General features: G+C 40.2%; 1 protein-coding gene across 1 annotated transcript in view; it reads right to left on the reverse strand.

Annotated features, from left to right (window-relative positions):
- Positions 1–1,730, reverse strand: part of LOC146865864 (uncharacterized) — a 37,834-nt gene extending 36,104 nt beyond the window's left edge. The window contains exon 1 of the mRNA XM_085640202.1: positions 534–1,730. Within this exon, the coding sequence (XP_085496328.1) occupies positions 534–1,730 (1,197 nt within the window). The remainder of the gene's footprint in view (positions 1–533) is intronic.
- Between the last annotated feature and the right edge of the window lie 15,887 nt (positions 1,731–17,617).

Raw genomic sequence — 17,617 nt, forward strand, 5'->3', positions numbered from 1 at the left:
GATTCTAACCGTCTTAGATCTTGTACACGATTGCCTCCTCTTATGTTCACATTAACCGAATCCAACACCACAAAGGATAATAATCTTTCATCTTTGTTATGGGCTGCCTGAAAATGTCTAGCCATGGGGTATTGTTTGTCGCCATTTCTTATGGCTCTCAAATGTTCTAGTACTCGTTTCTTGGCTTTATGCAGAGTGCTCCCTATGTACGTCTTTTTACAGGGACATTGCAGAGCATACACTACGTGATCTGTGTTGCAGGATAGATGTTTTTGGATTGTGAATGGTTTGCATGAAGGTGATAATTTGCATTCTTTGCAGTTTTTGCTGTATTTACATGCTTTGCAATTGCGACAAGTGAAAAAACCCCTAATATTGAAACCTTTCTCTTTGGATGGCTCTAGTGTTTTGCAAATGGTGTCCTTTAAAGACTTAGCCTTTCTGTACGTAATCTGTGGGTAGGATTCCACTTGTGAAACCAGGTCTTTGTCAGTGGATAGTACATTCCAAAATTTGTTGAGACTCTGTCTTACTTGCTGGGCTTGTCTGCTAAATGTGGTTATAAATCTGATCTTATCATCAGGGATGACAGCTTCTACATTGGCTTCAGTCAAAAGATCAGTTCTGTTACGTGCTCTGACCTCAGTTTTAGCTTTTCTAATGACTGTCTTGGTGTAACCTCTTTCAAGAAAACGTTTAGTCATAGCTTCCTCTTCCAGGTGATAACTATCATCTGTGCTGCAATTGCGTTTTGCGCGCAAAAACTCCCCCAAGGGGATGCTGTGGATCAGATTTCTTGGGTGGCAGCTTCTTGCGTGTAGAAGGCTGTTGCCTGCTGTCTCTTTACGAAACAGCATACTTTCTAATTTGCCTTCTACCACCATCAGTTTGAGGTCAAGAAACTCTAGTGTTGAGCTTGAGAATTGACTAGTAAAATTCAAGTTGAAATCATTACTATTTAACTCTTCAACAAAATTCATGGCCTCTTCTTCGCTGCCATCCCAGACAACAAAAATGTCGTCTATGTAGCGTGCCCAGACAATTACATTTCTCTTTCTGGTTTCCATTTTATTTACTATGGTCTCTTCCCAAAATCCTAGGTAGAGACCTGCAAAGCAAGGAGCAAAGCAACTGCCCATAGAAGTCCCTAGGGTTTGCCTATAGATTTTCTCCTCGAATATGAAAAAATTCCGTGTTAAGCAACTGAGCATCATTGAGGTTAACATTTCAGTGTGTGAAGTAAATGAGGCTGATCTCTCTTTCAAGAAGTGTTCGCAAGCTCTTATACCTGAATCATGGGGGATGCAGGTGTAAAGACTTGCAACGTCAAGGGATAAAAGGTTGTAACGAGTTTCCCATTGTATTGTACTAAGGAGTCTGAGGAAATCCACTGTGTCTTTGACGTAGGATGGCAATTTTTGCACGAAAGGCTGGAGAAAAAAATCAACATATTTAGATGTGTTCTCCAGAAAGCTTCCCCTAGATGAAACGATCGGTCTACCCGGGGGATTTGATTTGTCCTTATGAATTTTGGGGAGCAGGTACAATGCCGGTAATTTGGGATGTTTACAGACCAGAAAATTGTACTCATCTTTCTCCAGAAAACCTCTCTCATACCAGACTGATAATTGTGTCTGATAAGAGTGAACAGAGTTTTCATATTCTTTTTTACTGCTTGTCTCATATTTCTCTGGGTCCATCAACTGTTTCAAACCTTCATTAACATACATCTCGCGTGATAAAACAACCACATTACCACCCTTGTCAGCTTTCTTTATGACAATGGTGCGATCATTTCTAAGGTTTACAATAGCATTCATTTGGGTGTCAGATAAATTGTTGTTACCATGCCAACGTTTTCTGGATAATTTAGAAAATTCTTGCATTACCCCTCTTTCAAATACATCTATAGTGCCAGTAGATAGTTATAGTTAGGACCGTGTTTCCGTAGGAAATCCGCAACATTCTATTTGGAATAACTTTGGCGCTGATTGACGAATCCTCGCGAAATTTTCAAAATAGGTGGGGTGCTCCGCTCCGCTCCTTCCCTGAAAATATCGGGGGGATTCGTCAAGCGGGGGCTGAGAAAAAGGGAGGGTCCCAAAACGCGTTTTCCCCATGCATTTTTCCATAGGACCTTTAGTCCGAGCTACAGCCCGAACGGCTGAACAGAATTACTTGAAATTTGGCAGAGAGGTAGACCTTAGGTCAGGGATGTGCCTTTTGCAGGTCTGGTGTAAATCTGTTCAGTATTTCCTGAGAAAATAGCATTTAAATCAATATATATATCTATAAACGCGCACCGTGCGCGTACGGTAAAACTTACCGTACGCGCACGCTGCCGTGCGCGAGCGCGATTCTGATTGGTTGTTAGATCTTAGTAAACATTCGAATCGGTCGAAACCAGGAAGTGTCGGCCGCCATTTTGTCTCTCGCAGTCTGAGGGGGTGAAAAACAAAGGTGGAGAACGTGAAAAGGGGGCATGGTGGACAGTTCCTGACCCCCTAGCCTTTGTCAGGGGGTCCCAGAAGGACCCCCAAGGGCCAAAATGTCCTTTAATTTTTTTGCAAAAAATCACGGGGTACGCGTAGCGTGCGCGTACGGTAGAAACGGAAAAATTCCGTGAACTGCGTAACGTGGGCGCGCGGTGAAAAACCTTAAAAAACAAACAAAAACAAAAAAACATAACTTAGCATTTAAAAAAACTTACAAATTCACTGAAAAACCATAGGTTTCACACACGTTATAGTTAGGAATTAGCATTTAAAAAACCTTGCAAATTCACTTAAAAAACCATAGGTTTCACACATGTTATAGTTAGCTGGACATTTCACTCGTGAAAAACCATTGAAATTCCCCCGTTACAGTTAGTGCAGGCAAGTATAACTCACGCGACCGCAATCCTCTGCTGATGACGTCAGATATTACATCACTGATGACATATGTGTCTTTCTGAAAAATAAATATTTGTAATATATGTATAGCTAAAGATTAATGGAAGAAGACATGGGTAAATAAGTGTATAAATACAGTAATGTAATATCTGACGTCATCAGCAGAGGATTGCGGTCGCTGAGTTATAGTTGCCTGCACTAACTATAACGGGGGAATTTCAATGGTTTTTCACGAGTGAAATGTCCAGCTAACTATAACATGTGTGAAACCTATGGTTTTTTAAGTGAATTTGCAAGGTTTTTTAAATGCTAATTCCTAACTATAACGTGTGTGAAACCTATGGTTTTTTCAGTGAATATATATATATCTATATATATAGATATATATATATATATATATATATATATATATATATATATATATATATATATATATATATATATATATATATATATATATATATATATATAAAACTCTCTATATTTTCTTTTCACTAAAAAACCAAAGGCCACAGGAATGTTATATTTGGGTTCAGATTTTACACACACAAATCCATAGATATTCAGGTTTTATAGTTATCTCAAGTGTCTATTACTCATGCCATAAGGTAACAGTTTACTCATCAATAATTTAACTGCAAAGGTTCCAGTGATATTATTAATGATGTCATAGATGATGTTATGAGTGATACAATATGTGGGGTAATTAGCAGTGCGTGATGAAGGCACACATTATAGTTATTTTCGGGCACAAGTTATAGTTACTTGAGATAACTATAACTTCTGAACTTCTATGGATTTGTGTGTGCAAAATATGAATCTAACTATAACATCCCTGTAGCCTTTGATTTTTTCCAGAGAATTTGTATGGTTTTTTAATTCTATTTTCTAACTATAATGTCCCTGTAACCTTTGTTTTTTCAGTAAATTTCTATCGTTTTTTACCTCTATTTCCTAACAATACTGTTACTGTAACCTTTGATTTTTTTCAGTGAATGTCTATAGTTTATTTAATGCTATTTCCTTTCTAAAACATCACTATAACCTTGGTGTGTGAGTGGTTGTGTGTGTATGTAAGTGGGTGTGTGAATGTGTGGTGAGTGAGTAAGTGTCTATTCAGGTCTGTGAATGGGTATGTGAGTGGCTATATGGGTGTGTAAGTGGGTGTGTCAATGGTTGTGGGGGTGTATTAGTGACAGAGTGTGTGGTGGGGAGTAAGTGTGTGTATAACTCACTGTGTGGGCCTGTGAATGGATGCATGAGTGGTTTTGTGGGTCTGTGAGTGGCTCTACAGGTGTGTGAGTTTTTGGGTGGCTATGCAAGTGTCTGTGTGAGTGGTTGTGTGAGTGCCTGTGTGTCTGTGAATAGATGTGTGGGTGGTTCTCTGAGTGGATGTATCAATGAATGTATGGGTATGTGAGTGGTTTTATGAATGTGTGGCTTTGTGTGTATTTGTTTGGGTGTGTGAGTACTTTTTGGGTCTTTGAGTGGGTGTGTAAGTAGATGTATGGCTGTGCGACTGGTTATGTGAGTGGTTGTAATGTGAGTGTGTAAGTGGGCATCGTAGTGTGTGCTCGGTGGCTGTATGACTGGGTGTGTAAGTGGCTGTGTGTATCTGTGAGTGGTGTGTGAGTGGCTGTATGGGAGTGTCAGAGGTTTTATTGTAAGGATGTATTAGTGGGTGTGTAAGTGGCTTTGTGGGTTTGTGAGTGGGTATGTAAATGGCTGTATGGGTATGTATGTGGCTGTGTTAGTGGGTATTACATTACCTGTGTGAGACTGTGAGTGATTCTCTGAATCTGCAAGTGAATGTTTGAGAGACTGTATGGGTGTGCATGTGGCTGTTTGAGTGGGCGTGTGAGTGGGTGTATGAGTCTGTGAGTAATTCTCTGGGTCTGTGAGTAGATGTGTGAGTGCCTGTATGGGTGTGTGAGTGGGCATGTGAGTCAGTGCATGGATATATGAGTAGGTGTGTGAGTGGTTTTATGGGGTTGTGAGAGTGTCAGTAAATCTGTAAGTGGCTGTATTCTTTCAAATGAGTGCTGGATCCATGGATCTGCCACAGATTCACATTAGGGCCACGGTGAGCTCCACGGTGGATCCACGTATCCTCATGCGCCCCCACAAAAAAAGGTTTTGGGGCGATTTCTTGCCCATGAGACATCCCTCATAGATGCCTTAGTTAGTCCCAATGGGTTAGGATTACTCTATCCTGACCCCTTATATCCTGTTTCTACTTTATTTTCCTCCACGGAGACCATGTCCTGATACACAAAATGATGACCATAACTTTCCTCTCAAGTTGCGGACAATCAAGCATGGTATTGCTGTTGATGCATGGTTCCATGAATCTGCTGTAGTGGATCCACAGTGGATCCATGTCTCTATATATACATTTATCTTTTTCCTTTAATAACTACAAAACTACTGAGCAGATTTAAACAAATTACAAAAAGAGATTTTTATGGACCAAGAACTAGCTTTCTGACAATTTTTGTGTAAAATCACTATTGCAAATTCCATGGCAAAAATGTGTTTTGGGACCCCCTTTTTTCTCTGACCCCACTTGACGAATCACATCAACACTTTCCAAACAGCAGCTGACGTGAGTGGCAAACTAGTTTTGAAAATGTTGTGTGAGTGGTTGTGAAGATTTGTCAAACGGCGGCAAAGTTATTAGCAAAACAAAAAAAACTTTGTCTATGGAAACTAGATCCTTACTAGATCCTAACTATAACTACCCATGGTGGTATATATATATATATTCACTGAAAAAAACAAAGGTCACAGGGACATTATAGTTATGCTCAAATTTCACTCATGCAAAATCATTGAAATTCAGCTGTTATAGTTACCTGCGCTAACTATAATGTATGCCCCCACAATGTACTTTTTCTGACCTCACAAACATTTACGAAACACTTACACTCACTGGATGATCTTATCAGTGATGTTATCAGTGATGTCATTTGAGATGTCATCAGTGATGTCACTGATAATTTCATGTCATGATTGATGTAATATGTGAGGTCATAAGCAGCACATTGCGGGGGTGTGAGTTATAGTTAACTCAGCTAATTATAACTGCTGAATTACAATGGTTTTGTACAAAAATTGGTGTGATACCATCAGAGAAATGCTGTTTGATTAATCAGCAAATCAGCAGGTTAGTACCAGAGACCCAATGAGTTCTCTGTGTGCTGCTAGTTGTTTCTTACCTAAATTCAAGGCAATTCCAAAAATTGGACGAGGATGGCTCACTCCTGTAATGTGAAATGCTTCATTATTTGCCACCTCGTTCCACCCTGGTACCAGGGTGGACTAGAACAAAGAATGGGGCTTTTCTGAGGGAGTTCTTAGATAATTCTTGTCTCAGGAAAATGATTTAGGTCCAGTTTCTGACTTTAAAAATATTTAGATATAATGACCTGTATGTGTCACTGTATAAATTATTATGCCAACATGTTTCTGCCTCTAATCAGCCGTACGTCTAAGATATTCATCAGGGCCATGTCTACACACCCTACACTGCAATTGTTAACTGATGGGCGGGCTTAGGTTTAATCTGAGGACCTACCTCTCAACCGGTATAATAATCAGTGATAACCTAGAACTGTTTAGCTAGGGGCATCATAGTCTGTTTGGGGTGGGTCTCTCCTGTAGTCACACTTTCATCAAGGTTGAGAACCCACTTGTCACCTAACTTGCCCCATAGAGCAGCTGTATGGCGAGTTAAATCTGAGCTTAACTTTAACAATCCTGAAACCTTTGTTTTTTCCAGTGAATTGCTAAGGTTTTTTAAATTTTGTTTCCTACCTATAACGCCCCTGTAACTTTTTTTCAGTGAATTTCTATTTTTTAAATTCTATTTCCTAACAATAATGCCCCTGCAACCATTTTTAAAGTGAATGTCATCATTTTTTACATATTTTATTTCCTAACTGTAACCTGAAACCTTTGAGAGCAGGTGTGTGAGTGGCTGTCTAGGTAGGTGAGTGGGACTGTGAGTGACTGTATGGGTCAATGAGTGGGAGTGTGAGTAGCTGTATGGATCTGTGAGTGGGTGAACCAGAGTCTGTATGGGTCAATGAGTGGGTGTGTGAGTAGCTGTATGGATTTGTGAGTGGGTGTGCCAGTGTCTGTATGGGTCTGTGAGTGGGTGTGTGAGTGGGTTTGTAGTTGTGTGAGTAGCTTTATAGGTCTGTGAGTGACTCTATGGGTATGTTCATGGTAGTGTAAGTAGGTGTAGGAGTGCCTGTGTGGATCTGTGAGTGGGTGCTTGTGTGTCTGAGTGGGTCTGTGAGTCAGTGCGTGAGCCTCTGACTGGGTCCATGATTGGATGTATGAATGTCTTTGAAGTAGATGGGTGAGAATCTGAGTCAGTGGGTGAGTGAGTGGATGTATGAGTGTCTGAGTGGGTTGAGTAGTTATATAATTCACTGAGCAGGTCTGTGAGTGGGTGAGTGAGTCTCTAAGTGGGTCAGTCAGTGGGTGCATTAGTCTCTGAGTGGGTCTGTGAATAGGAAATGAGTGTCTGAGTTAGTCTGTGGGTGGGTGGGTGAGTCTCTCAGTGGGTCTGTGAGTGGCTTTATGAGTGCTTGAAAAGATCTGTGAGTGGGTGTATGAGTGTCTGAGTATGTCTGTCAGTGGGTGTGCAAGTCTTTCAATGGGTCTGTGAGTGGGTACATGAGTGGGCCTGTGAGTGTATGAGTAGGTCTACCAGTGGGTGAGTGGCAAACAAAGTAGGGAGCATACAGGAGCAGGTCCTCATGCCAGCCCATTCTGTGACAGTCTTCTTTCCAGCTTCAATGCATTCGGCTACCCTCTGTTGCCTTCAGTTTTGTGCCTCATCTGCTCATTTTGTACTCATTTTTCTGCCTCTTCTCTGCTCACTCCTGACCTTTATTCTGCCTCTTGTTGCTTGTTTCTGACCTCTATTTTGCCTCTTGCTGCTTGTTTCCCACCTCTATTTTGCCTCTGTCTACTCATTCTACCTCTTATTTTGCCTCTTTCTTCTTGCTTCTGACCTTTATATTGCCGCTTTCTGCTTGTTTCTCACCTTTATTCTGCCTCTTGATGCTGATTTGTGGTCTTGATTCTGCCTCTTTCTGCTCATTTCTGACCTTCATTCTGCCTCTTGTTGCTCATTTCTGACCTCTATTTTGCCTATTTATGCTTGTTTTTTACCTTTATTCTGCCTCCTGCTGCTTGTTTCTCACCTTTACTGTGCCTCTTTTTGCTTGTTCCTGACCTTTATTTTTCCTCTTTCTGCTCATTGCTGCTCTTTATTCTGCTTCTTTCTGTTCGTTTCTCATCTTTACTCTGCCTCTTTCTTCTCATCGCTCACCTTTATTTTTCAGCTAATATCTCACCTTTATTTTGCCTCTTTCTGCTCCTTTCTGACTTTTATTGTGCCTATTTCTGCTCATTTCTGACCTTTTTTCTGCCTCTTTCTGCTCAATTATCACCTTCATCTTTCCTCTTTCTGCTCGCTGCTGACGTTTATTTTTCTGTGGGCCACCACGGGAAGGTGCTGGACCCTATGTGGCCCGGGAGAAGGGCTGCAGGGACCCTCTCCCCTTTTAAAACATTTTTTGGGCCCAGAGGAGGTGGTGGCCCACCCATTGTGTTGTTTAGCACTAGGGAGGTAGTTGTTCCCAGGGCACGGGGGCTCTGCACAGCCCCACATCAGTGTTTGTATAGCCTCGGGGAGATGAGAGTCCCCAGGGCTTTTAAAGCCTCAGGAGCGGGGCCCGTGTGCCACTCTCCTGATTTATAAATGAAACCCCGGGGAGGTGGTGCTTCCAGGGGCTCCAAGAGCCTAATGAAGGAGGCCCCATGCACCCCCCCTTATTTAAAAAAAAGCCCCAGGACCTGGCCCACTGGGGGCTCTATTCAAAACAAGGCGCAGGAGCATGCACTTGTTTTTATTTTTGTTATTTTTGCCACAAATAATGAATTTCTCAAATTTGGGGCAAATTGAAAAAAAAAGCTTTTTGCCCTGCCCAGGTCCCTCTTGGACCCCAAGAACAAGACATGGGGGTGAGGGTGATCCTACTATTGCAGTGCAGAAAACCTGGGTAACGGGAAAAGGACACGACCCGTACCAATATCCTCCTTCTGTCACAGACCAGATATCACATTTATGCTTTCACACATGCAGTCATTGGTGGGGCCCGTAACACCAACATTCACACATCACTTCCCACTGGTCTGCACATACAGGAGAGATGAGTGATTCTAGCGCTGACATGAAAGGAATACCTTATAACCTATAGGAAGAAAAGTTATATTACATATCTATATATTAATATCCCTACACCTACAGATCTCAATCCTAAACATCAAGGCACTCCTCCCACGTGATCAATGGATCATTTAGTTGGATTAGTTGATGGTGATTTAGAACCAGCTAAAACACATATAAGATTTTGATCTTCCCTCCCTCAATAAATCGCAAAAGCATTTGCTTGTTAATCAATATTTGTTTATATATTTTATCACAAAAGGTTAAATATACATCTAGAAAGTTTTATTAATTTTATGTAAATCACAAAACTCCATATTTACCTAATTTGGCTATCGGGCATTCTTTAAGGCATCAAATTAGTCATCAATCAGTCATAATTTAGAAGTTCTTCATGCAGCACACTACAGTCCCAAAGAAAAGGCAAGGACCAGAGACGTGCAAGCATCTATCAGTGCCCATACATTTTATAAAGTTTGTAGTTCATCAGGAAAATGGGCAACATTCGAACTGTCAAAGATTCAGGAACGCAGCAGTCACCCTAGATAGTAGCGTTGCGTAGCGTCACCGTCGTCAGCATAAGGAAAGGGAAAGAGAGTATATCTCTCTATTTTACCACCATTTTTATAACAAAAGTTAGATCAAGATGCAACAATTTACAAAATTTGAACATTTCTCATTGGTCGGTGGAGATCGTCCAGTGAGGTTCAGCACAGTTTGAGGGGTTATGTCATGGTTTGGTTTATTCCGGTTTCTTGTAAATGTTCATTGTGTTGACACTTGGCTGATTTCCCACCGTGGCCTTGTACGGGTACAGTAAGACAAGGGTCAGGACGAGGCCACAGGAACAAACTGTTGCGCAGGCACACTTCACCTGAAACCTCGCGGAATGGTGGCCATCACGTCGTGTCACGTCAACGGCCATTTTGATTTTAGGCCCAAAGGACAACTTAAGCGAAACAAACACAAAGAAGTAATTAATACATAGAAATAATGAATAAAATGTTAATCCCTTACTAATCCCTCTATGTGCTTGTAATTATCTAGCGTTTAGCGACATTTAAAGCGTTCATATTCACTCATTTGATGTCATCTTGGGCAACCTAATGAAAACGTCACAAAAGCCACATATATCATGCAGTATTCTATTTACGACATATACTACTGTTAGTATGCGTACGTATTTTAGTCAAAGAAGTAAATTAGCCAATGCGAAATGCAAATCCCACGTATAATTCATATATTAATAATATTGATTAGAAACATGCAAAACTCATTTAATAATATTACAGTTAATAGATTATTGAATTAGTATATTCATGCAGAAATGGAGGGGTATACAAAATTTTGAACTACCCACTCCATCAATCCCCCCTTTGGTGATTTTATCACCACACCATTAACATTTTGTATTAATTTACATGGAGTTGAAATTAATTCTTGCTTTAATTTACATCTTTGTCTCCCCAATTTCTTCTCTTCTGGCTGTTTTATACATGTTCTCTTTCATCTCTTCTAAATCGTCTTCTTCAAATTCCCTCTCTTGTCTCTTTTCCTGTCTTTTCAAATTTTCTCTTTTTAACTTTTTCTGGATTTTCTTTCTTTTACGACATAGACATCCTAATCTTAATATTAATACTACAAAAATCACACATGTTAATGGAAATAAGATTTTACCTAAAAAGGTACTACCTAGGTTTACTAAGAGATCTTTAATAGAAGATATTTTCTTTCCAACCTTTTCGCAAACACTTTCAACCTCCAGTGGTGCAATTTCATCATGCAGATCAGTTATATTTTTTAATATGAATTTTCAAATCTTTACTTTCGTCTGGAATGTAAGTACAACAATGTTGAACTTTCAGCATTCCACAGACTCCAACCTCTTTTGCCAATAATATTTCAAGGGAAAGTCGATTTTGCATTACCATGGCATGCATGGCAACCATTTCAGTATTTACCAATAAAAATCCTCCAGCGGTGCTTGTTGACAAGCGATCCACTGCTGTTGATAGCCTTCTAATTTTGTTTGCATTCAGAGATATTCCCACTGCTGGTATCAATGCTCCAAAGATATCACCTACAATTTCTGAACAAGATTCTCTCTTTCTATGTGCTAAATAACTACCTAACTTATGTACCCCATCTTCTCCTCTTCCCGTGTGAAAAATCTTTGGGAAAATCAGGCCTACATAACATGTGCCATACCAATAGTCTGGCAAACGTTAATATGCCTTGCTCCCACAGATAAAATATAACCCAGGAAAATCTGGATCATTTCGTCCTTTAAATCCCTATCCACCCATGATTCGGTCTGTATCATGGCACTCACTGTTACCTACAAAGTAATTATCATATGCAGTCTGATTCCTCCTAATGCACACTTTTCCTTTATGAGGCCAATCTAAAGCCATAGTTGGACTAGCTTTTCCCTTCAAGTGTTTTTCCATTTCTACATCCCAAACTCTCTTTACCAATTTTCCCTCAGATGCTTTCCTTTGCATTTTCAATCTCCTTTCTTCAACCATATCCAAAAACGTCTTTTCTTCTTTCTTTAAACTGCAAGTCAAATTATTTCTAAATATATACTCTAATGTTAGGTATTTAGTCTCTAAGAAAAATTCACCTAATACCTTTGCAGGTTTTACCTTATTTAGTTTGTTAATTGATGGTACTTGTGAAAATATGTTATCTACATCTGAGAAATAATATTCTAACTTCTCTGTTTGGTAAAATAAAATAGCTATTACACTACATGTTATTCCATAAGTTACTGGAAGTCACTCCCTCCGACACAGATGCAGGTAACTGCATACAAACGTAGCAATCCCTTACGTCCATTGTCTTTACATATTCATACAGTAATTTCGAAAATACATTGTTAGAAAAATCAGTTATAGACCTGTCTTTATGCAAATAATTTCTATCTATTTTAGTCGTAACCACCTTTTGAATCTTCTCTATATTAGTTTTGTTTTCACTATGTCCTTCTATTGTGTCTATGGTAACCTTAAATTAGATCATCAGAGCTAGTACACTCCACAGAAGCATTAGTAATCCTGTACAACAACAACACATTTTACACCTTCGCTTCAAGAATATACATCTATCTTTTCTACTATTTGTGTTGTGTAAAAATGAACAGTGTCTTTTGACTTAGCCTCTTCTACTTCACAACTAGTTTGTCTAACCCAAGGCTCTAAGCACCTACTTGGTTCTACCAGTTTTGTCTTTTCCCGTATTTTATTGTCTTTCCATTAGCAGCATTCTTGTCTTATTCAGTTTGGCATCTCATCGTCCTTCACTTTTCCTTCGTGATCTGAATACAGAATTTCCTGAACATCCATTTCTTCTCCAATGTCGGACAAGATAACTCTCAGGATTTCCGATTCTTCGTCTTCCTCAACCACTTCCTGTACAGCTGCCTCTGGGTTTTCTTGGCTATCCGCCTCTTCTTTTATTTCAGGCAGGGCCACATATGTCCATTCCGGCGACTTATACTTCTGGTTAGGTTTTCTCGTTCTTTTGCTTTTCTCTATTACAATTATTTGTTTGTCTTTTGATTTCTCTTGACTAGTTACTTCATTCACCTGTTCAGCTCTTGGTGAATTTACTCGTGTCAGTCGATATCTCAGCCTCTTTATTTTGTTTGGCCAAACTTCATCTCTTGCTGATCTTTTCAGTTTACTTCCTTTATCATTCTTTTCAGTTCTCCCTGTTCTCTTTCTCAAGACTCGACCTTCTGGTACTTCGTCTTCCTCTGATTCTGTTTCCACTTGTTTTTTCCTTTCAACAGCTTTTCTCTTCACCACTTCTTTCATTTTCCCCACTTCTGTCCTTCCTCAGGTTTCTTGCGCACAATCTTCCTGCTGACTACTTGTCCCTTCTTCTAACTGGATGTTGGAGTCCCCTACACGTCCTCGGGGGTCTTCCGCAAGAATCTTTCCCTCTCTCTCTGTATCTGGCACCTGTCCATCTATTCTTGTTATTTCAGGTGGAATTTCTCTCAATTTATCATCTGGAACTTCTTTATCAACAATTTCTTTAATTGTCTTTTTACTGTCTTTTTCTTTTCTTGAACGTAGAGTTACTTGTTCAGTCTCTGAGTTTGAGCTGGTATCAGAAATCTGTAGCCTTCTTCTCAAGGAAATACTTCTTGGGACAAAAGTTAGATCTGACTCCGATTACCCCCTTTCAGAGTTTTCTCTTGTTCTTGTTTCTTCATCATCCGATTCAGAACTTGATTCTGATTCATCAAAATATTCTTTTTCTTTGTTATCCACTGGATTTGGAATCCTCAATGTGTGACTCGCATGAATCCAGTTCTTGATTCCAGCACACTTCACAGCTGTTGTTGTAGTCAAAATCACCTGTCATGGTTTTCCCCACCTTGGGACCAAACAGTTCCTCCTTCCATGTACTTTGATTCTCACCCAGTCCCCTGGGCTCAGATCATGAGCTTGCATCTTTTCAAGGGTGGTGGCATCCGCTCCAACCTGATGAAACACAGAATGAACTACGTCAGCCAGGGCTTTACAGTAATCCAACACCATGTCATCAGTTATAGGCAACAGCTTGTTGACTGGTATGAACACATGACGCATTGCTCTGCCCATGATAATTTCATGGGGACTCAACCCTGTAGTTCTATCTGGAATTGATCTGATAGTCATGAGCACTAGAGGCAAGACATCAGGCCATTTCATACCCGTGGCTAAACACATTTTTATTATTCTGTTTTTGATAGTACCATTCATTTGTTCTACCACACCAGAAGCCTCTGGGCGATAGGCACAATGTAGTTTTTGCTGTACATTCAATGCTTCACAAATCAATTTTACGATCTCATTATGAAAATGTTTTCCTCTGCCTGACTCAATTGCTACTGGAAACCCGAATCTGGGAATGAATTCCCTCAAAAGCAATTTTGTCACTGTGATTCCATCACTTCTTCTTGTTGGGTATGCTTCTACCCATCTAGAAAACAAACAGACCATGGCTAGAACATACCTCAACCTGTTGCAGGGAGGCATCTCAATGAAATCTACTTGCATTCTGGTGAAAGGCCCTCCTTCTCGATCTATTGTTCCTAGACTCACCACTGTTTTTCTTCCAGGGTTGTACTGCTGACATATAAGGCATCTTTGACAAAGACTTTCTGCTACAAGTCTGAATTTTGCATTTTACCAGGTCTGTTTAAATGACCTTATCATAGCGTCTCTCCCTATGTGTCCCTGTCCATGCTACATCCGTGCCATGGCAGACACCATGCTATCAGGCATAACTGGTCTTCCATCCCGATAGACCCACATATGATCCTTCTCCCTTGGTGCACATCCTGCTTTTACCCACTGCTTCATTTCCTCATCTCCTGCTTCTTCCTGCAATTGCCTCACTTCCTCCCAGGTACCCACAATGTTAGTAAACATTAGGGTGCAAGAATTCATATCTCTCTCCTTCGTCCGATTCACAGAATTCTGATTACGTGTACAGTATTGGGCCATATCGTTGGCGTATTAGTTGCCGATTGCAGTATAATCGCCAGATTGACTATGTGCAGCACACTTTACAACGGCCAATTGCTTAGGCAGCTGTATCGCCTCAAGCAACTCCCCAACCCCTTCAGTATTCTTGATGGGAGTTCCACTCGATGTTAAAAATCCTCTCTGTAGCCATATTTGGCCGAAATCATGTACCACACCAAAGCCATACTGACTATCAGTTATCACAGTCACTCTCACGTTCTTTCCAATCTTGCATGCTCTATTCAAAGCAACAAGTTCAGCTACTTGGGCTGATCTTACACCTTACATTACTGCTGCAACTGTGCATACTGCATATGCTGCACTCAGCATTCCGTCATCTGTCCTCAAGCAAGACCCATCTACAAACATCACAAAATCACTTTCTGGCAATGGTACATCTTTTATATCAGGACATGGTTTGGTACAGAAATCGAGTACATCCAGACAATCATGATCCGCTTCATCTCCAACTTCCACATTCTCAGCATCAGGCAGCAACGTTGAAGGATTCACATTCAAGCATGTCTCAAGGCTCACATTCGTTGCACCTAATATGACTTTTTCATATTTAATCAGCCGACTATGTGTCATGAACTGAGTGCGACTCCTTGTTAAAAGGATGCCACATTATGAGGTACAAACACTTTCACACGATATCCGATCACAATTCCTTCACTCTGCTCCAAACTCCTACAGGTAGCAGCCACTGCTTTCAGACACCCAGGTAGAGCTACAGCTACTGGGTCTAGCATAGATGAAAAGTATGCAATTGGTCTCCCCAGTTTTCCATGCTTCTGTATTAATACAGAAAGTGCACATCCATTCCTCTCACTGCAGTACAACTCAAATTCTTTCTCATAATCAGGCATACCTAATGCTGGCGCTTCACTCAAACCATCTCTGAATCGTTTAAAAGCTGCCAATTCCTCCTTATTCAAATCAATGAGATCTCTTACATCACTTCTTGTCAAACTTATCAAAGGCTTTACAATCAGGGAGAAATTGCTTATCCACTGACGACACTACCCAACCATCCCAAGAAACATTCTCACCTCTCTTTGCGTCATGGGGGCTCTCATTCCTTTTATGATCCTGATTCTGTCTATTGTTATTCTTCTCAGTCCCTTTTCAATATTATGGCCTAAATAATGTACTTCTTTTTTTGCAAAATTGTAACTTTGATGGTGACACTTTAAGTCCTCCATTGGCCAGATGATTCAACAAGGCAATAGTATCCATTAGACAAGCTTCACGAGTCTTCAACGCCACAAGAAGGTCATCTATGTATTGTACTAACACTGAATTTTCAGGCATTTCTAGGCTTTCTAAGGACTTTTTCAATATCTGATTAAATATTGAGGGGCTTTCTGTATACCCTTGTGGGATTCGGCACCAAGCCAAAATACGTTCGCCAAAACGAAATGCAAAAATTTGCTGGCTGTCATGGTGCAATGGAATGGAAAAGAAAGCATGGCATAAGTCAATCACAGTATACCATTCTGCATCATGAGGAATCTGATACAAAATCACAGATGGATTTGGTACAATAGGACAACATGACACAACGATTTTGTTTATCTTTCTCAAATCTTGCACTATCCTGAACTTTACATTAGGTTTTTTCAGTCCCATAATTGGGGAATTACATGGACTACTCATTATTTCTCTCAAAATGCCTTGTTTTATCATTTTCTCAATTATGGGAGTAATTCCTTCAATTATCTCAGGTGTCAGTTTATATTGAGGGACATTTGGATCGCTTATTCCTTCTTTCACTGTTATTTTTACTGGGTCCACATTTCTCATTAGTCCCACATCTTCTCCCGTGAAATCCCAGACTTCTGCTTTTACAGTCTGTTTCAATTCTTTAGGTAATTCATCAGGGTTCAATACAGCATAGGCTTCAGTAACCTCAGTTTCCCTGTTTGCCATAGTCATCTTATACAGCACATCTTTATCAGGGGTCTCAAATGCTATACTATCAGGGGTACAGAATATAGTGCAATTCATTTTGCACAACAAATCCCTACCTAACAAATTCACAGGACTCGTATCCTACACAAGAAAGCGGTGCATTTCAGAGAATTTCCCTATGCTAACTTTCACTGGTTCTGTAAGATAAGTTTTAAATTGTCTGTTGGATTCACCAACTACTTGGATTGTTTCATCCGAGAGAGGAAGATTCTTAACATCAGCTGACCTAACAGTTGATCGAGTAGCACCAGTATCTACTAGGAAAGTAATATTCTCATCATTTACCTTTCCGTCCACAAATGGGCCTGTCTGGTCTACTTCTGGAGTCGCGCCAAGTACGCAGTCTTCTTCCTCCCCTCGGCACCGTCAATAACCTTCTTCTGACTCGCTCTCATCGCGTTGTAGCCAATACTGCGAAACAGCGCTAGCGTGCGGTAGCTTAGTTACCTGTTCTTCGTTGTAGAATCCTATCTCATTATTGTATTTCTGTGAATTTTTGCTTTGTGGAAAAGGCGGTTTTGGCACCTGATTCTGTTGGATAACAACCTGCTGCTGTCGCTGCAGTTGACCACTCACCTCATTCTGCACCTGTGGATTCAATGATGCATTTTCATTATTAGTACTTGGGGGAAATTTACACTCAGATTTCCAATGCCCTACTCTTCCGCAATTAGGACATGGGAATTTCGTTTTAGCTTCTTCTATATTAAAATTTCCTTTACCTCTCCCAGGAGTGAATTTTGGTCTGGGTCCTGTATTATTCACTTGTTCCATTAACTGAGCTTCCTGTCTTTCTGCCACTTTTACTTGTGCCCACATAGCTTTCTCTTTTAATTTACGCTGTTTGGCTTCAATCTCATCACTAAAATATTTTGCATGACTCAATACTTCATCTATTTTCTTATTTTGCCAATCTACAGTATGTTGTTTGATCATTTCACTAATTTCTGGACGTAGTCCATATACAAATCTGTATA

The sequence above is a fragment of the Triturus cristatus genome, chromosome 2_1, assembly GCF_964204655.1.
Source record: "Triturus cristatus chromosome 2_1, aTriCri1.1, whole genome shotgun sequence".
Taxonomy (NCBI): domain Eukaryota; kingdom Metazoa; phylum Chordata; class Amphibia; order Caudata; family Salamandridae; genus Triturus; species Triturus cristatus.